This window comes from Podarcis filfolensis, assembly GCF_964270895.1.
Source record: "Podarcis filfolensis genome assembly, chromosome: 6".
Lineage (NCBI taxonomy): Eukaryota > Metazoa > Chordata > Lepidosauria > Squamata > Lacertidae > Podarcis > Podarcis filfolensis.
Window position 1 is genome coordinate 91,224,171 of NC_139609.1, and position 19,444 is coordinate 91,243,614.

General features: G+C 42.9%; 1 protein-coding gene and 1 long non-coding RNA gene across 3 annotated transcripts in view; one reads left to right on the forward strand and one right to left on the reverse strand.

Moving 5' to 3' along the window:
* LOC310764852 overlaps positions 1-19,444 on the forward strand; it is a 292,721-nt gene that overhangs the window by 217,070 nt on the left and 56,207 nt on the right. The window lies entirely within an intron of this gene.
* Positions 527-19,183, reverse strand: YTHDF1 (YTH N6-methyladenosine RNA binding protein F1). Of its 2 annotated transcripts, XM_083618738.1 has the most exons (5): positions 18,901-19,183; positions 16,202-16,226; positions 12,930-13,009; positions 5,525-7,048; positions 527-2,185 (listed from the first exon to the last, which is right to left on the reverse strand). In XM_083618738.1, exons 1-5 carry the CDS (start codon positions 18,925-18,927, stop codon positions 2,159-2,161), a joined length of 1,683 nt encoding a protein of 560 aa, XP_083474864.1. In that variant the 5' UTR covers positions 18,928-19,183; the 3' UTR covers positions 527-2,158. The 2 variants fall into 2 exon arrangements, with proteins under 2 accessions (XP_083474864.1, XP_083474863.1); XM_083618737.1 differs by lacking the exon at positions 18,901-19,183 and having other exon boundaries at positions 16,202-18,638.

The window sequence follows — 19,444 nt, forward strand, 5'->3', positions numbered from 1 at the left end:
TCTCAAAGCCATACAGAGTTTAAAAGCAGGCAACACATTGCATCATGATTATTTTCCCAGGACCGTAACACTCTTTTGGACTGAATCCAACTAAGTCATCTTAGTACAGACTAATCAAAATCAATAGGTAGGATAAACTTACACCCACTGATTTCAGTGAGTTGACACTGAGTATTATTAGTTGGATCCAGCCCACTTTCCACATATGCACTCATATTCAACAAGTGGCAGCATAATGAAACAGAGGATGACTGTTCCTTGCTCCAGGTAAGCAGCACCAACAACACGAGAAGAAGACCAACCTCGCTCACATTAACTGCCACTTCCTCCTTGGAGGCACCACTTGTGATCCATCAAAGTGGGCTTTGATCCATCAATAAGGCCATGTCAGCAGCTATCAAGCCCTGAAGGCGACCTCTATGGCAAGGCTCCACCATGTTTCCCTCCCCGCAGCGTTTGACCAGCAGAGGGCAAACAAGCCCGAGCTTCCAAGTGCCAAGGGGGAAGAAATGAGATGACATCACACTTGCGAAGTAGGTATTATTTATTAAGGCTTGTATTCTCCTAGAGGAAAAAAGTTAATCTGATGCTGTCCCATTACTCCTTACATTCGAAGCAACAGTCCAGAGACAAAGCTATATGTTCTAAATACAAGTCTAAATGATACAGCTTAAACTTTCATTTAAATCGGAGGTCCTCTTGAGTAAGTAGATTTCAGAAGATATTTGCTTTCTAATATAAGTAAAAGATCCTCTACAATAAACACGTGCAGGTTCGGTGTGCTAGAGCAACAGGCATGAGCATCAAGAATTCATGCTTAATTTTGAAACTCCGGTTGGTGGCCATTTCTTCAATAGCTTCCTCATTCCACAAAAACATGACAGCAAATTCCGTTTCTTAAAACAGTTGTTTTTACTCATCCAACAGAAAAAAATAAGACACATACACACAGTTTTAAACATCTGAAGCATAATCCATCATATGAGTCTGTACTAAGATTCTATATTAAAGCTCACCATTATTGGTATAAAATTTTAAATGACATTTTAGAGAAGGTGGGTGAAGAACAAAAACAGGGGACAGATTAAAAATGATTTAATGGGTATTAGAAAGCTGAAAAAAGCCTTTAAAAGCCACATTGCCCCCAAGCCCCTGCAATGCTGAAAACATTTAAACCATTAAAAAACTACAACACAAAAAAAATATGGCAGAGAAAATTTCATCTTTTTGTTGCAGGATATGATATAGCAGGTGCACACAAAATTCATCAGATATGAATGAAAGGCTGTTTTTAGACTGCATGAGGAAGAACCCAAGGGGAACACTTCTCATGCAAACTTCACTGAAAAGGACTGAAAATTATGCAAGTGCAAAATTGCATTTGTACAATTTTCATCTACGCAGCCCATGCAAGATGTGATACTTGTGAATTGTTCCCTTTTCATTTTCTACAAGACAGAAAAGTGCTTTCAGGATTATTATTTTTTAAAAAACCAATCAACAAAACAGATAAAAAGTGAACTATACAAAGAGATCTGAACTTGCTGCATTGTCAATGCTTTTGACTTGGATGTTATTTCGCCAAATGAATGACAAAAAAGTAAAACACACACAAGGTTTTTTTTTTTGTATGCTTGCCATGAAGAAGCAAGACAATTTTGGAGACTGTTGAAACAAGAGGATCTGCAGTACATAAATATAAAATTATAGTGAATTTTCAGATTAGAAACATAATTTGTGTTGAAGGTAAAAAGTCTTTGGGAAATACTAATATTTATCAGAAACTTCAATTATAGATGAACTTCTTTAACCATTAAAAAAACCCCAGCAAAACACCTTTATTTGTGGATTCTACAGCATTTTACATAGAAAAGGTACAAATTAATGCATATTCACTAGGGCAAAAAAAACAAAAACAGAAACAAAAAACCAAAAACCAAACACACACTACAATGTACTTAAAAGATGCAACAATTTAATTTCCCCTGCACAAAAAGATATTGGAGCTGAAAGTTTTACAGTCTCCTGATGCCAGAATACAGCATCAGAGCAAATTTTTAAAAAGATTCAATTTTTCATAATCAAATTTAATATCAGTTCTAGTATATATATATATATTTATATATATATTTATAGCAAACCATATATATGTTTATTCTTATTGTTTATTTCGATTCTGACGTTCCTGTAAAGAAAAAAACATCGTATTAGAACACTTATTTGTACCTGTACCTTAGATGCACTGCCGTGACCACAGATTTATAGTATTGGGACATATAATTCTCTCCGTATTTCAGGAGTTTTGTTCCATGTGCACAACGAACAAGGATGCAACAAAATTCCCTCATTAAGGGGACACAACTTGGGTTCTATTGTTATACAACGGACATTTTTAAAAACTTACTATGATCAATGGTCGGCATCCGTCTCTCTTGGGAGACGATGAAGGAGCGTGCCTTGGTAAGATCTCAATCTGTTCTAATAAACGAGCCTTTGGGTATGAACTCAAGCGTTCAGTGTGGCAGCACCTGAACTTTGGAACTCCCTGCCTATGGAGATTAAGCAGGCCCCTCCACTGTACTCTTTGCGGCGCCAGCTAAAAAATAGTAAGCAGTGAACTAAGCAAACAAATAAAGCCAAACGCGGGTGGTTGTGTGCCCATCAGCCTCAAGGCAAAACTGGGCCACCCAAAAACAAGACAATGGCTTCTATATTTTCAGCAGACTTCCCAGTAGGGAGGAAAATGTTTGCTTGCAAATTAAAACAGAAAATACCTTGTAAAGAACTTCACAATAGACCCTGGCCTGTACTTTTTTCACTAGCTTGCTAGTGTGTGGTAGAAAAAGAAAAGCCCACCTCTCCTGGCAGCTACCTCACCTTTTATGTTGGGCACAGCCCAGTAGTGACCAGTGGCACAGCTTCTCTGTCTTTCCAAAAGTGCATGCCACTTCTGGTTACCAAGACAGCGAGGGGTGAGGGAGTAGGGAGTGCAGTGCGAGCAAAATGGTGGACCCAATCTTGTGCTCTTGCTGCTGTGCCAGCACCACACTTGCCTGCTGCCTCTCCAACTCCGTTTTGGTAACTGGCAGTAATGCACATCTTTGGGAAGCTAGGCAAGGAATGCCGCCCTTCCCATGCTGCTACTGGCACAGAGCCAGCCCCCTAATTTGTCGACAGGAAACTCCATGCACTTTCCAAGAAGCCTGCAGCTTGGAGTTACTGAGCTTAACCACAAGTCCCAGTTCAGATGATACATAAAAAATAGACATTGGCTTTGCATGGTCTTGCCAAGCCAAGGTGTAGTTTAGCATGAAATGTGAATGCAGCCAACGTTGTGAAATCAGACACCCTCTTTTGATTTTGCAACTGCTTTTTTAACCTGGTCTGGGACCAATATGCTTTGGCTGCTCTGTTCATTTTACTGTTGTTTTTATCACTTTTAAATCTTTGTCAGCCACTCTTGAGAGTCCTTTGGCTGAAAAGCAGGAGAAAACTATTGCGAAGTCTCACAAGCACGCAGAAGGAGACTTGGGACTTGTGTTTCTTCGACCACAGTCCACCTCACATCATGACACTGGGACCATGCAAGTCCCTGGGCTTTCTGAAAGAGGCTCACTGGATCCCAGCCTGCTACTGTTCTTTAGAAGGAAACTACGGCAGCCTTACTGATCACCTAAACAGGCCTGCTCTCTGAGTTTGAAGGCACACTTTTATGTAATGAAGAAACAACTCCAAAACTATGGCCTGAAGTAGTATTTTAAACTTGACAGTAGCTTGTTGTTTCGGGAACAGGAGTTGCTGCTCAGAAAAAAACAACAAAGGCTGCAAGAAACAGTGACCTTGCTCACACCAATTACTTTCTGGAAAGTGGCCTAAGAATTTTGTTTTTGCATTATCAGTCACTAGAATTTTTTAATACAAGCATTAGGCCAAGTCTACAATGCTGGAATTTGTTCTGTATGTTATTCTGATATACTTAAGTGGCATAAAAATTCCACTGCTGTATTTTCTAAAGCACTACTCATAAAACCAGATCCCACACTTCCTTAGGGAAACAGTACTTTATTCCCTACTCCCCAGGGAATTGTAAAATGGAGGCATTTTAGGTAAGTCAAGGGAAACTCATTCAGCCTTACTTTTTCCCTAGGAAGCATTACATATACAACACATTCCTTCCCAGGTTTATCAGCAATTTATGGACGAGAAGCTCTCTTTAAAAAAATGGATAAACCTGGAACCTGAAGAAACCAGCAGCTGAGACAGCCTCCTCATCAGGTAGGAGCAAGTGCAAGTGGAGAAGCTGAAAGGAGCACATGCGACTTGAGACGCCAACTTGCTGCCTATACTTGGTAGAGATGTACAAGGAGCATTCTCCAGACTGAAGCTGAGGGCACTATCCCCAATGCCTGAATCATGTGCCCTTTTGCCCAGTCTGATGGAAGTTCTAGATCCTTGGCCTAGTTGTCCCTCCAGTTCTCCTACATTCTTGGCCCCTTTAAATCCATGTTGATTACTGCTATTATGCTTATCTTCTTTCTATTAGTAGTAGTATACTGCCCTTTATCCATAGATCTCAGAACAAAAAAGTACAATATATTCCCAATGAACTGCACTTTGCAATTTTTGAGGGCAATTATTTCAACAGATTTTAATTTTCTGCCTTGTATTATTGTTGTACTGTGCACGTAAAGTGGAAGGAGGGGTTACACCAGTAAAGAACCATTTACTTCAAAGTTAAAGCTCATTTACTGTTCAACCCCACTTTCCTGGGCCTTCCCTCGTGGAGTTCAGTTGAAAAAAATCCCTCTGTAAATTTTGCAAGTTACTTAACGGCTGACTTCTCAGTCTTACATATGACCTGTAATGTTTTATTAGAAGGGTACAAATTCAATTGCAATGGGTATCAAAATATTTGGTGCAGCTGATGAGTACTAACAATGACACCAATTTTACTGAATACAGGTCAAGATCCAGCTGTGTTTGTTCCACTCACACAGGGAGGCTTTTAAGCTTCCTCAAACGGGACCGCCAATATTGTGGGGTGGGGGGAGACTTCCCCAGAATGACATCTCATAAGGAACAAGAGATTGTATTCAGAATGCACTCCTGTCCCTGCCCGCAAGCAGACGTGGGAAGTGGTAGTGGATGGGTTTGGATTCCACCCATACTACTTCTAGGATGAAAGCCAAATCTGACATCTTAGACCAGTGGTGGCCAAACCTGACCCTTCAGCTGTTTTGGGACTACAATTCCCATCATCCCTGACCACTGGTCCCGTTAGCTAGGGATGATGGGATTTGTAGTCCCAAAACAGTTGGTGGGCCAAATTTGGCCACCACTGTCTTAGACCAACTAGCAGAGATTATGTATGCATGCTGCGGATCTCTGGAAAAACCACAAGATGTGAACCATAGGCATTTGCTTTTTAAAACAAATCAGAAGCCCCTTCCAAGCCCTTAGGTCTCTCTCCCCCTGCCCTCCCATATTTCCACAAGTTCAGGAAGACATTCTAGAGCCTGCTTACCTTCCGCACCACCTCTTCCTCCTCCTGGCGCTTTTCGTAATGGGAAAAGTCATCGAAGATAGAAGTTGTGTGCTTGTACGTAGCAATAATTTTAAGCACTTGTTTTGCTTTTTCTAAGGGCACCTCCTGAGTGTCACGGGAGTTTGTAACTGGTTTGTTGTCATTGTTCTCCAGCCTGATGTGTCGGAGTTGGTTGTTGGGCACATCTTTCACAAAGAGCCACTTGACATCAAACTTCCCCTTCCATTTGTCCTGAGACCAGACACCCGCACTGGTGCCGTAATCTACTGGCGACCTCATTTCCGCCACTCCACAGAAATGTCCACTGCCGTTGACACTGAATAATAAGTAGACTGGACCCTTACTATTCATAGAGCGGAAAGCACTGTCCAAACGCTTGTTGCCATGTTCTGTGCTACACCAAATGGAATATTTAATGGAACGATGAATATCGTCCTCAGAATAGCTCTTTATTATGAACACGCGTCCATTTTTAAGGTTCCATTCGAAATCCTTCGGGTTATAACTGTGAGCAGCTTTCAGTTTTTCAAGGACAGGGTGGGATTCGCTGCCTGGGATGGAGTTTGCTGGGGTATTGCCAGGCGAGTTGTTCTCATTACCAGTTCCTCCACTTTGGCCAAAAGCTGCATTTCTGTTACGAGGCGCCACCCACCGGTTTTGAGATGGCGGCGGCTGAGGGTTCTGGTATGGCAGCTGGGCCAGTGGAGGTGGCTGGGCAGGAATAGGCTGAATGATTTGTGGCTGTGGGACTGATTGAGGGGAAGGGATCTGCTGAGGAGTTGGAACTTTGGCCACAGGTCCCTTATTATCCCAGGTACCAATGTCCATGTTATGTTTAATAGGTGGCGGAGGTAATGCCCCTCCTATCACAGGACCACTTTTTGCTTTCATCTTGGGCTGAGGCTTTGCGGGTTTGCTAGCAATTGCAGCCCAAGAGGTTGGCTTAGATACCGGCAAGTTTATACTTGATCCCCCATTGCCAGACAAAGCGCCTGTCATCCCAGCACTGTTGACCACAGAACCTACTGTTTTCACGGCAGAAGCTGTGACGTCCCCACCAATCTTCAGTCCAACCATTCCCTGCTCGATGCTGTTCATTCCAGGAGCTTTGTTTAGAGTATCATTATGAAATCCTGTCTGCCCGTCCACCATAGTACCACCGAGGGAACTGGGCGGGTAGCTGTAGCTGCTTCCGTAAGCTGAGTTCTGAGTCTGCTGCCCTTGGGATCCACTAGTTCCCCATGCAGAGAAAGGTGGGTTTTCAGGGAAAAAATTGAATCTGTGCGGGTAAATGTTGTTCCCCAGTCCACCAGGCTGTCCAAAAACAGCATCATGCATGAAATGATGATCACCATTACTGAGCTGTCCATAGGGAGTGAGGTATGGAATAGGAGGGTCTCCTCCAGTTGACCATGGTGCTTCACTGAGAGAGTAGGGATAGCTAATAGAATGCGGGTAATAACTGGACAGGTAGGGATCTGTCATTGATGGATAACTGTTATTCTGTTAAAGACAAGAAAAGTAATTTCAGATTCAGATATTTACAGTTTTATTCAAACCAGAAGATAAGCTTCAGAAAAGTACAAATCTTATGTGCTGCTGTAACTGAAAGAGCTATCAAATGCCCTCAATGTTTAGAAGTGTCCCCTTTCTTAACAACTGTTTCAGCCTCTCAGATGAAAACAGGTTTAGTATTAGTTCACAAGCTTTACAACGAACAGTTTCATGGGTGAATCTTGGAGACATGGAGAGGTTTTTGTTTTCCCGGGCAGCCCCACTATCATTTTATTATACGCAGAAAACTGTTTTTCATCTGCTTTCGTAATTCTGTTACTGTATTTTACTTGCTTGTAAATCACTTTGAGACTTTAGAAACACAAAACTTTTTGAAAAACAAAATTAATAAACCTAAACCATAAGCCTTGTCTTCTCTGCTTCATTGGGCATGTTAAGCCAACTAGTGAGTTGTGACTAAAGTACTTTCATAAGATGCCAATGTTACAATATTAGAAATGGGTTACTTATGCCTAACGACTTATATGAATGCTCTCAAACGCAGTATTTCAGCACATGAAGTTAGTTGGTAAAATCGAAGTGTATGAAAAATGTGATACTGTGCAAGCAATCACAAACATTCCTAGAGAGAAAATATAATATAAATGCAAGTTCTAATAACATTTCCACCCCCAATTATTGCAAATGCACAACTCTCGTATTTGACTCTCCTCGTTCTCTCTGTTTCAACTACCTGCTAGAACATGTCACTTCTGCCTCCCTGAAAAGTCCTGGCACTTTGCAATCTTCTCTGTTGCTCTTTGGCCCATGGCTCTGGTTATTTTGCACACTCATTAATCTCACTAGCATTTCTCACTCAGATTAATTCAGTTCGTCTGTTCAGAATTGTTCTCATCATTCTTCATCTTGCCAGCTATTTCAATCACATTTTACAACTCACTGGTTCTACTTCACATCTCTCAATCTTATTGTCCTTTTACTCTACTGGCTGGCTACAGTGAATGTCGTCATTGGATCTAGCAAGGGAGTTCTTCAGTTCATTTTAATTTATTTATTTTTAACATCTTTATGCGCCCCCTTGCCCAGATTATCCGGAGCTTTGGGCTGGGCTGTCACCAATATGCTGATGACACTCAGCTCTATCTGCTGATGGATGGCCACACCGACTCGGCCCCAAACACACTGACCAGATGCTTGGAAGCTGTGGCGGGATGGTTTCGTGGGAGCCGATTGAAACTAAATCCTCCAAAGACAGAGGTCCTATGGCTGGGTCGGGATGGCATGGGGATGAGGGACCAACTCCCTTCTCTTGCGGGGGCGCAATTAGTGCCATTGCCTTCCGTTAAGAGTTTGGGTGTAATCCTTGATGCCTTTCCATGGAGGCACAGGTTACAGCAACAGCCAAGGCGACATTTTTCCACCTTCGCCGCATCAAGCAATTGGTCCCTTACCTTTCCCGCCCCGACCTGGCCACAGTGATCCATGCGATGGTCACCTCCAGGCCTGACTACTGTAATTCGCTCGACGCGGGGCTGCCCTTGAAGCTGTCCCAGAAACTCCAGCGGGTGCAGAATGCTGCAGCGAGGCTCCTCACAGGATCTCTGCCATGGGAGCATATTCACCCAGTGCTTTTCAAGCTGCACTGGCTCCCGGTGAAGTACAGGGTCAGATTTAAGGTGCTGCTTTTGACCTTTAAAGCCCTTCACGGCCTAGGACCCTCGTACCTACGGGACTGCCTCGCCCAGTATGCCCCACGGAGAGCCTCAAGGTCCATAAATAGCAACACCCTAGTGGTCCCGTGCCCTAAGGAAGTTAGATTAGCTTCAACCAGAGCCAGGGCCTTTTCAACTCTGGCTCCGGCCTGGTGGAACACTCTGCCTCATGAGACCAGGGCCCTGCAGGCTCTGATTTCTGTCCGCAGGGCCTGTAAGATAGAGTTGCTCCGCCTGGCCTTTGGCTTGGAGCCAATTTGTTTCCCTCCCTCTCTTTCTTTTTTCTTTTCCTTCTCCTCCTGTGATGAGGCATTTTAATGAGGGATTTTAATATTTTAATGTTTCAATATTTTAATGTTGTATTTTAATTTTGTTTTAAATTGTAATCATTCAACTTGTTTTTATTATTGCTTGTTAGCCGCCCTGAGCCCAGCCTTGGCTGGGGAGGGCGGGGTATAAATAAATGATGATGATGATGATGATGATGATGATGATGTTTATATCCACCCTTCCACCCAAAGGAGCCCAGGAAGGCAAATTTGTTCTCAAGGCAGGGATGGGGAAGCTGTGTCTCTTTGGATATTGTTGCCATCAGTCCCAACCACCATGGCCAGCAGCCAGGGATTATGGAGTTTTAGTCGAAGAACAGGTGGTGGGCCATAACTCGCCATTCCAGTCCTAAGGTATTATGTCTCCTTACCTACATTGCCCAGTTTCCTGTTACGTTCCCTTCCCTCACAGCCCTGACTAATCACCTTCTTTCAACCTCAGTAATAAGACTCTCCCACTCTTTAAGTTGTCTTTGCTCCTGAACCTTGAAAACCTTTCTCCATGTCATTTCTGCAACAGCAACTTTTTATCACTTTTTTTATTTAGCCTTTACATAGCTCCTTTTCTCCTAAAGCCCTGTCTATATGCTGTGTGGCATTCACATAGGTGAAGCTTGTTGCTGGGGTGGACTGGCCATGCTGTTTTGTTAAATAGGTATAATTGTTACTTTTAAAACTTCTTTGTGAAAAGCTTGTAAATAAATATCTTCAATAAAGTTGGTTTGCCATGCTACAATCTTTCATACACTCTTAACTATCAAGCTGCACATTTGTAATACAACATCAGAAACCCATAACAGGTGAAAAAGGTGAAATTGACCAATTAGGATTTTAATTTCAAGAAACCCGAAAGTGTGTATAAACAACAGCAACCCAGAAAGTTAAGATGAAATTGGTTGAAATGCAACTTAATAGTCAAACACTTATTAAGGGATCATGTGACAGAGGGCAAGCAAAATACAGTCGTACCTTGGAAGACAAATGGAATCCGTAAAATATAGAACCAAAAAGCCAAAACTTAATCAATTTAACTCTCTACACACAGTTGACAAAACAAATACATTTTCAACAGGCAAAAAAGTATCAGGATTGTAGGCACCTCTCTGATTTCAACAGGAGCAGTGTTCCATATTACTGGTGCGTCTATGCTAAAATAGACGCATTTTATTCAGTGCCATTGGATACAACAAATGCAAAAGGTAAGCATTAATAATTCATAGGAAGAAACAGTGATTCCTACCTAACAGGTGATGCTTTTGCACTTTGACACCCTAACTTTGCACTACATCTAACCGTGGAGACTTTTGCTATCTTACAAGACCACACACCATTCAAGCTAAAAGGAGCCGTAATTCCAAGTGACCTAGCATACCTTCAACCTCAGGTATTTTTGATATCCTAACCATTTTAGCACAACTTTGTGACCTGACGCTATCTCGTAACTCCAAGTCTAACATTTCCATGTGCAGCCATAGCGGAATAAAGCCGTTTTACTCATCTTTGGTAAATTTCCCCACGACAAGTCGTACCTTGGTTTTCGAACGCCTTGGTACTCGGATGCTTTGGCTCCTGAATGCCACAAACCCAGAAGTGACATTTCATACACTCCTAATTTTAGACCCGGTTTAGACCACACGGGTGGTGCTGTAGTCTAAACCGCAAAGCCTAGGGCTTGCCGATCAGAAGGTCAGTGGTTCGAATCCCCGCCACGGGGTGAACTCCCGTTGCTCGGTCCCTGCTCCTGCCAACCTAGCAGTTCAAAAGCATGTCAAAGTGCAAGTAGATAAATAGGTACCGCTTTGGCGGGAAGGTAAACAGCGTTTCCGTGTGCTACTCTGGTTCGCCAGAAGCAGCTTTGTCATGGTGGCCACATGACCCGGAAGCTGTACACTGGCTCCCTCGGCCAGTAAAGCGAGATGAACACCGCAACCCCAGAGTTGTCCACGACTGGACCTAACAGTCAGGGGTCCCTCTACCTTCTGCTGAAAAAGTGGCCAGGGTCTCATCAGCAGGCATTGCCTCATCAAGCTTTGCTAAAAATTCAAGTACAATTACATGGAAGGACTGTGTCACAGTAAAGGACCATGCAAATAGCTACCAGCTCATTCTGGACTTCTTCCAAACTACTCTTACCCAAAGAAATGATGGATCAGTTCAGATTATTCAATCAAATTACTCAAGCACTGTCAATGTTGATACACATGCCTACACTGGAAGCTATTTTCTGAGTTGATTCCACTGTTAAAATATTCCACTGATAAAAATATTCTGCCTTTGGGTGGTCTGTTAAAATTTGAGCATGTAATTTTTCAAGGTAATACCTATACATTTTTAAACTCAGACTTTAAAGCTCTTTAATACAAGGTAATACCTATACATTTTTAAACTCAGACTTTAAAACTCTTTAATACAAATATGATATTTTTATTAAAAATGAATTTCTACAGGCCATCAAGAATATGCACCATATAAGTTCCAGTACTTCTTTTCAGCAATTAGTTACCATGAGTTACCATCCTTAAAAAGCAGAGCAGTAAGGTAACCTAGTTCATTACCCTGTAATAAAGCATGATTCTCCATATCTAACTATTTCTGGGAGAACTCTATATCGCATAAGTTATAGCATTGTAGTTAACAGAAAGGAGCAAACCATGATAATTCCAAACTACTTAAAAGATAAGGAATAAATTCAGCTGACAAGCGAAGTGTGTCAAGCATCACTTTACTGGGGAAGATAAAATTTTCCAAAGTCACTACCACGACTGAGAAGGAAAAAAGTGTTTAGAATCCTATACAAACTAGTTATTTAATTAAGATGATGGGCAACTGCTCAGCAGCAGTGCCATACAAGTAACTTATTATTATTATTTGGCCTTTCTTAGTTGCTTTATACAGAAAGAAGCACCTCAAGACAACTTTACAACAAAATAAAACTCTCATCATGAAAAAGAAACCCCCAAACAACTTGCCTATTTCAAGTGTTGGGCTAGCATGATGTGTTGAACATAGGCAGCTGGGCTGAAGTCTGTACCAACTAAGTTAAATATCAGTTCAACTATTTTCACAGGGTGGCCTTTGGGGAGCCAGAACCTCTCATACAGATTTAACTCACAGGGCTATCATGACAGTTAAATACTTTTATACTTCCATTATAATCATTCACCGATGCAACTGAGGATCAAACTACACGTGATGGAAAATGGTTGAACCCTTCACCTCCGATTCAAACTACACCCCTGAAGCTGCCATTATCCCCAGAGGGAAAACTCTGCATCAAATAGCAGCTTTGGGGATAACTTAAGCTGAAGGATCAATGAGGGGGTAAAAGGGTCAGAACACCTTCCCAAGAGCCCCCAAATTCATTTATGGTGCTGCTGCTGCTGATTAGGGGCGTGCGTGGCGCTGTAGTCTAAACCACTGAGCCTCTTGGGCTTGCCAATCGTAAGTTTGGCAGTTTGAATGCGTTCAACAGTGTGAGCTCCCATTGCTCTGTCCCACCTCCTGCCAATCTAGCAGCTTGAAAGCATACCAGTGTGAGTAGATAAATAGGTACCACTGCAGTGGGAAGGTAAACGGCATTTGCATGCACTCTGGCTTCTGTCACAGTGTTCTGTCTGCCAGAAGCAGTTTAGTCATGCTGGCCACATGACCCGGAAAAAGCTGTCTGCAGACAAACACCAGCTCCCTCAGCCTGAAAAAGTTTGGCTCTCTCTACCATATATTACAATGATTTCCTTAAAAAAAAATACACAGCTTTCTGATTATCTTCACTCTCGCCCTTTTTTGAAAAAAAAGAAACAAATAATATTTTCAGCAGTGCTAACTAACCTGATTTGACTGTCCAGAAAGGTAAGGCTCAAAATCGTTGTCGTGAACTGTATCTTTCTGATGAAGAGAACCATTTTGCACTGAAACAAAAGAGCTGAAGTTATAGCCGTGTACATTCTTGGAGTTTCAGTAAGAACCATTTCCTAAAGCACAGTGACAGCATATGTAAACAAAGCAGTTTTTATCCTATGGCACTGTAAATTCAGAGAAGGCAGAGGGGTCAGATTTCAACAAGATGGAAAAAAAAATCTTTCACAGGAACGCTAAATGCCATTGTTGCCTATAAGACTAGTTTGAATGACATTTACTGAGCAGCTTGCAAGCAGGTTTTTCAACAACCTGCAACACAGCTTTGGCAAGAACAGGAGTAACATTCATACAATGTACTAACATACTCTTCGCCTGAGAACGAAGACTAGAGAAGCTTAGCAAGCAAGAGCAGAAATCTGAGAGGCCTCCAAGTCAGCATGGCATGCCAGGAAGAGGTCAATAAAATGCTAGCTGAATGGTCTTTAAAGTTCAAGTCTTGGTATCCTTTATGTAGAATGGAGACTCTATACTTTCTCATAACAATCTGGATTATTATAGGTATTGCTCTTTATTAGTGTATAATAACTAGCAAAAATATTTGTTTTTTTAAGTCAGCTTTTCAGACTGCAGTCTAAGGAACCCTGGGATTCTTGCTTATCACAGGTTCCTCACTGAGAAGACCTTCAATACAGACAAGTATCCCTGAAAGACAGATTGACAGTTATTATAATTTCCATTGTAATGTGCAGCTTCAGGGGAGTGCTAGGCATGGTCTTAGGTGCACTCAGTTGACACAGGGATACACTGAAGCCCAACAAGTCTGGCCAGTACTTCATGTCTGCTGCGGGAAGCCTACAGCAATCTTCCGTATCCAGAACTGTTCACAGTGTGCAGGTATTTGATGGCAGACCAGATGATATGAAATGAACTCCAAGAAGATAGGAGGTTTCAAAGTCACTAACTAGTTAACACGTGCATTTAAGTTACCAGAAGAGATTTATAAGTAAAACATAATAAATGTTCAAATACCACCTTAGATAGATATCTAAGATTGAGGTTGAATCCTGACAAGACAGAAGTACTGTTTTTGGGGGACAGGAGGCGGGCAGGTGTGGAGGATTCCCTGGTCCTGAATGGGGTAACTGTGCCCCTGAAGGACCAGGTGCGCAGCCTGGGAGTCATTTTGGACTCACAGCTGTCCATGGAGGCACAGGTCAAATCTGTGTCCAGGGCAGCTGTTTACCAGCTCCATCTGGTACGTAGGCTGAGACCCTATCTGCCTGCGGACTGTCTCGCCAGAGTGGTGCATGCTCTGGTTATCTCCCGCTTGGACTACTGCAATGCACTCTACGTGGGGCTACCTTTGAAGGTGACTCGGAAACTACAACTAATCCAGAATGCGGCAGCTAGACTGGTGACTGGGGGTGGCCGCCGAGACCATATAACACCGGTCTTGAAAGACCTACATTGGCTCCCAGTACGTTTCCGAGCACAATTCAAAGTGTTGGTGCTGACCTTTAAAGCCCTAAATGGCCTCGGTCCAGTATACCTGAAGGAGCGTCTCCACCCCCATCATTCTGCCCGGACGCTGAGGTCCAGCGCCGAGGGCCTTCTGGCGGTTCCCTCATTGCGAGAAGCAAAGCTACAGGGAACCAGGCAGAGGGCCTTCTCGGTAGTGGCACCCGCCCTGTGGAACGCCCTTCCAGCAGATGTCAAAGCGATAAGCAACTACCTGACATTCAGAAGACATCTTAAGGCAGCCCTGTTCAGGGAAGTTTTTAACGTGTGATATTTTACTGTATTTTTGGTTTCTATGGAAGCCGCCCAGAGTGGCTGGGAGGCCCAGCCAGATGGGCGGGGTATAAATAATAAATTATTATTATTATTATTATTATTATTATTATTATTATTATTATCATCATCATCATCATCATCATCATCATCATCATCATAATCAAAAAGATAACTTTTAGAGGGGAAACCCTCTCCTCTTTTATGTACACAAAATCAGAATCTTCCTTAAGCTATGCAAAAATAAATAAATTAAGCCTTTATGAAACTACAAACCCCCATACTGGAAAGAAATATGATAGCTTAGGGCAATTACAAGTTTTTAACGGCTTAGTGTAACAAAATAAGGGAAAGCATTTATACTTAATTGTTGGGGAGAGATTAACCACAGAGCGAACAACTAAAACGCTATAGAAGGGCACTTCAAGAACACTAGACAGAAGATGCCAAAGCCAAGGACTACTGAAATCTATGGGCTCTAGCATGCCTAACTCTGTTCTGGGTTGTACTCAGGGATCCAGCAAAAAACAGGAAACTGACGGCATAGCATGGCATAGCAAATGATACTTATGGTGAAGTTTTCCACCTTGTCTACCATGCTTACTTTTTAAAGCTGTTTTTAAACCCCTCTTAATTTTGTTGAAAATATATAGGCTTAAATAACTTCCCACCAGATTTAAAATTCCAAATACTAAACTAGTATGAAGAAAAGATCTGGAAGATGATGCTAAACGATTCCATAATTGCTTGTGGAAACAAGAACGACTCATCTGAACATGCAAATTATACTTTTGATTTTGATGTATTGTGGTCCGCCTTTAAATTTCGGAATTGGGTGGACTATAAATCTAAATAAAATATGTAACAGCATAATCCAAATGTGATGGTGACTATTTGCTCTCCTACATTCAGCTGTGTCAAATGTTCCTATTTTACACATAATCTCTGCCTCTTGCAGTCAAGAGGAGTTTGAACTTTGGGATGAGTGCTCCAAAAATAGTTTCAGTGGAAAAAAGAGCAGTGATGTGTCAACTCCCATGACCTATAATCCCATAACTACCAATAATACTCCGGTGACAGAAGAGGAAGTGGCCTAACTGCAATTCAAAATTAATACATTCTTGGAAAATTTACCTATTTTATCTTTTCTTTTATACAAATGAAAACAATGCTGGTGCAAAAATAAATAGGTATGCATCGTTTTTAAACAAAAACTTAGACAAATGTCTGCACAGAAACAATGGTGTGAAAACATACAAATAGTTTAACACATTGATCCTAATCAAACATCCTGAGTAAATGCCACTGAAATTCAATAAGACTTACTTCTACGCAGGATCTTGTTGCATTTTAACAAGATCTGTTTCAACAGTGAAAGCCAAGTTTCATCCAGTATATTCAGTCTAGATCTACTTTATGAACCATCTATTTTAAATTAAAAACTTCCTTACCTTTATTATCTTGTCCTTTCGGTCTCTGTGATGCCATAAGCACATGTTCAGATAAAGAGAGATAGAGCAGATAATATGTCACTTCCTGAGCCACAATAAAGCAAAAGATCATTCCAATTTAGATATATATAGTAATCCATGATATATAAAGAATATATAACATTGTAACCTACACTGACAGACAGGGCAAAACCATGTAAAGTCCTACAGTTCCCAACTACAGCCCTTTCTTTCTGATCTTAGGTTTCTGCATCTGTTACCAGTTTAGTCAGTCAGTATGTACAGTGAACCATCTCAAAGTATTTGTTAGTTCCTGCTAGAAATGGTCAAGGGCACTGCATGAACAGTATTCAATGACTCCCAAGAAATTAGTACAAAATGAACACTCAGTAGTAGAGCACGATGACAGTCAAGTATTGAGCATGATATTTTTTAAGAGAGGAAGAGGAGACTCCTGTTGCATTCAGGTCCTACATTTAGGATTTCCAGAGGCATATGGTAGGCCAATGTGAGAACAGGATGCTGGACTATGTGGGACATTATCCTGATCCAGAAGGCTCTTTGATGTTTTTAGAAACCCCTCGCCACCTCATGAGACAAGGCTGGGGACTGCAAGGCAGACACACACTGGAAAAGAACTACAACTCAAGAGCAAAGGCAGAAACAAAGAGAAACCGATAAGGGAAACAGCACCTAGCTTTAGCATGTGTATTAAATGCCAAGGGAGGAATTGCTAGGGAGAGATAACCAAGAAAAGAGCAGCTGACTTCTTTGGGACCTTCAGGAATACCTAAAAACCTGCAGGGGGACAGAGTAGCTGCAACAGTTTACACAGGGGGCACTGTGGGCACACATGCATACAAGGGCCTTCCCTGGTACCTACAGGGTCCCACTCTCCTGCTAAAATTAGACTTCAAAGAAACATCCTATTGCATTCAATAGAAAAGTTTGCTGCGTGTGTTTTGCACTCATGATAGTTTCTGTGATTTGCAGATATGCCATTGGGCCCAAAAAGGTTGATAAACAAAGATGTGGGAAATGTTGGCTGTTAAGAAAGACATATGAAGAGGAACACTAAAGTTTTGGGCATCCCAAGCACAAAGAGAAAGGTGGAAGGGAAGGTAGCCACATTTCCAAATTTAAGAAATAAGTAAAGCAAAAAAAACAAAGTTAAGTCTTGTGGAAACCAGAGAACCCCCCCCCCTTCAGAAACAAATCAAGAAGTAGCACATCAAAGAATGACATATACACAGGGTAAGAAAGCAAGAAATAGGTGGGAAATAAAATTGAACACCATAACAAAGGGCACTTACAGTAAGAATCAGAAAGGCTATCTAGGTACCTTATCAAATTTATTATGGCATGAGCTTTTGCAGGCAAAGCTGATGAAGTAAATTAGTTAAGCTTTCAAGATGCCACAAGTCTCTTTGCAGTTTTTACTGCAACAGACATAGTTACACCTCTGGAAAATACATAGCCTTGATACAGTTTTGTGGCTATGACTGTGAGGTTGCTTGTATCAGTCATGGTATCACAAGGTAGCCTTAAGCAAGCCACTACTTCTTAGCCACAGACTGAGACACAAATATATACTATTTACCTACTTTACAGTACTATTGTTAAGAATTCCTGAGATAATAGAAGACCATTTGAAAATCCTACAGAATTGTCATGTATGAATAAAGGGAGAAGCAGTTCCCCACAAAATCCAAGACAGCAAAGAGAAAAGTTCCTCCAGGAGAAGGATGTGGAGCATGTATCTCAAAGGAGGAGGAAAGATCCAGAAAGTGGAAGGGGAGCTGAAGATAAGTAATACAGGCCCTACACTTGAATAGGTAGCTTGTGGCCTTCCAGATGCTGTTGGGACTCCAATTCTCCTTATTCCTGACCTTGCTAGCTGGGGCAATGGAAACTGTAGTCCAGCAACATCTGGAAGACCATGTTTCCCATCACTACCCTACACTGTACAGTGGGGAAGAGATGTGAAGCGTTTGGTACATGAAGTGCAACCCAAGGCATGTGTGCATGTACATCTTTCAGAATAATACTTCATGAATCTGATGGCATGGACCATAGTCCATGCAAGCTTACGCCACAATACATTTATTAGCCTTTAAGTCGCAAGACTTTATTGCAACATCCAATTATCTTTCCTCAAAAAGGACCCATACAATGACTGCAGATGTCCAGTTCACACATTGCACAAATGCAAACCCTGGTTTGGCACGAAGTACTCAACAAAACCACGGCCAATTGCAGCTCCTGTTAGAGGCACATATGTGTTTATCTCACCCTCACATTCAGCGTGCACTTAATGTACACAATCTTCGGATGCACAACGCTTGTAACAGCCCCTGCGAGGGCCTAGTAGTGCGTGTGACACAGCCAAACTCTTACGGGACCGAACAAAGGCCCGGAGGAGGGGGAAAGGAAGAGGCGGAAGAAATAAAAGGAAAACCTCATCCCTCCCGCCCCTCCAAAATAAAAAAAAAGGACAGGGCGGGTTTTGCATAAAACGGGAAAGGGAAACAAGGGCGAGTGTGGATAAGGCAGGCTGGGTGGGTTGCATAGGCCCAGGAAGGAGAATTAAAGGGAGCTCGAGGTTTAAATTGCAAACAGAAGGAAATGCAGGGAGGGGAGAAAGGGGGCGAGCGCTGCCCGTTCTTCCCTCTCCCCACGCCCACCCTTGATCCGCTTACCTGGGGGTCAACGCTGGTGGCAGACATCTCTCATGCGCGCCCTGAAGTGGTGGTGGCAGCGAGGGGAGGGGGGGAGGGACCGGGGAGGGGAGGGAGGAGGAGGAACAAGGAGGGGGGGCGAGGCCAGGCGCGGGTGAGGAGGGCAGGGGAATAGGAGGGGAGGGGTGGGTGTCCAGAGACGCAGGCAGAGAGAAAGGGAGATGGCTGGAATGTGGGTGGGTGGGCGCGCTCCCCCCTCCCGCTTCTCCCAGGGGTGGGGGGGGGCCGAGGGAGAGTGGTGGGGGCGGGGGCACGCTGCGCACGCGCGTGGCGGGGAAGACGAAGAGGGGTGTGTATGTGTGGTGAGGGGGGGGGAGTCTGAGGTCAAGGGAAGAAGGGGAGGGGGGAAGGAGGGCTGCCGCCGCCCCCCCGCCCTCGTGCGTGCGCGCCCTCGCCGGCCCGTTCGTGCGCGCGCCCCGTTCCTCCTCCCCGCTCCCCTCACATCGCGGGCCTCCTCCTCCTCCTCGCGCAGGGCTGAGGGAGCCGCTGTTGCCGTTGCCTCCGC

What these genes read in the sequence shown, in the direction of transcription:
- YTHDF1 (XM_083618737.1), bottom strand. Translation starts at nt 16,313, where the DNA reads ATGATCTTTTGCTTTATTGTGGCTCAGGAAGTGACATATTATCTGCTC. An exon ending in GAAAGGACAAGATAATAAAG is followed by an intron (nt 13,010 to 16,201) that starts GTAAGGAAGTTT and finishes CTTTTGTTTCAG; the next exon opens with TGCAAAATGGTTCTCTTCAT. An exon ending in TTTCTGGACAGTCAAATCAG is followed by an intron (nt 7,049 to 12,929) that starts GTTAGTTAGCAC and finishes TGTCTTTAACAG; the next exon opens with AATAACAGTTATCCATCAAT.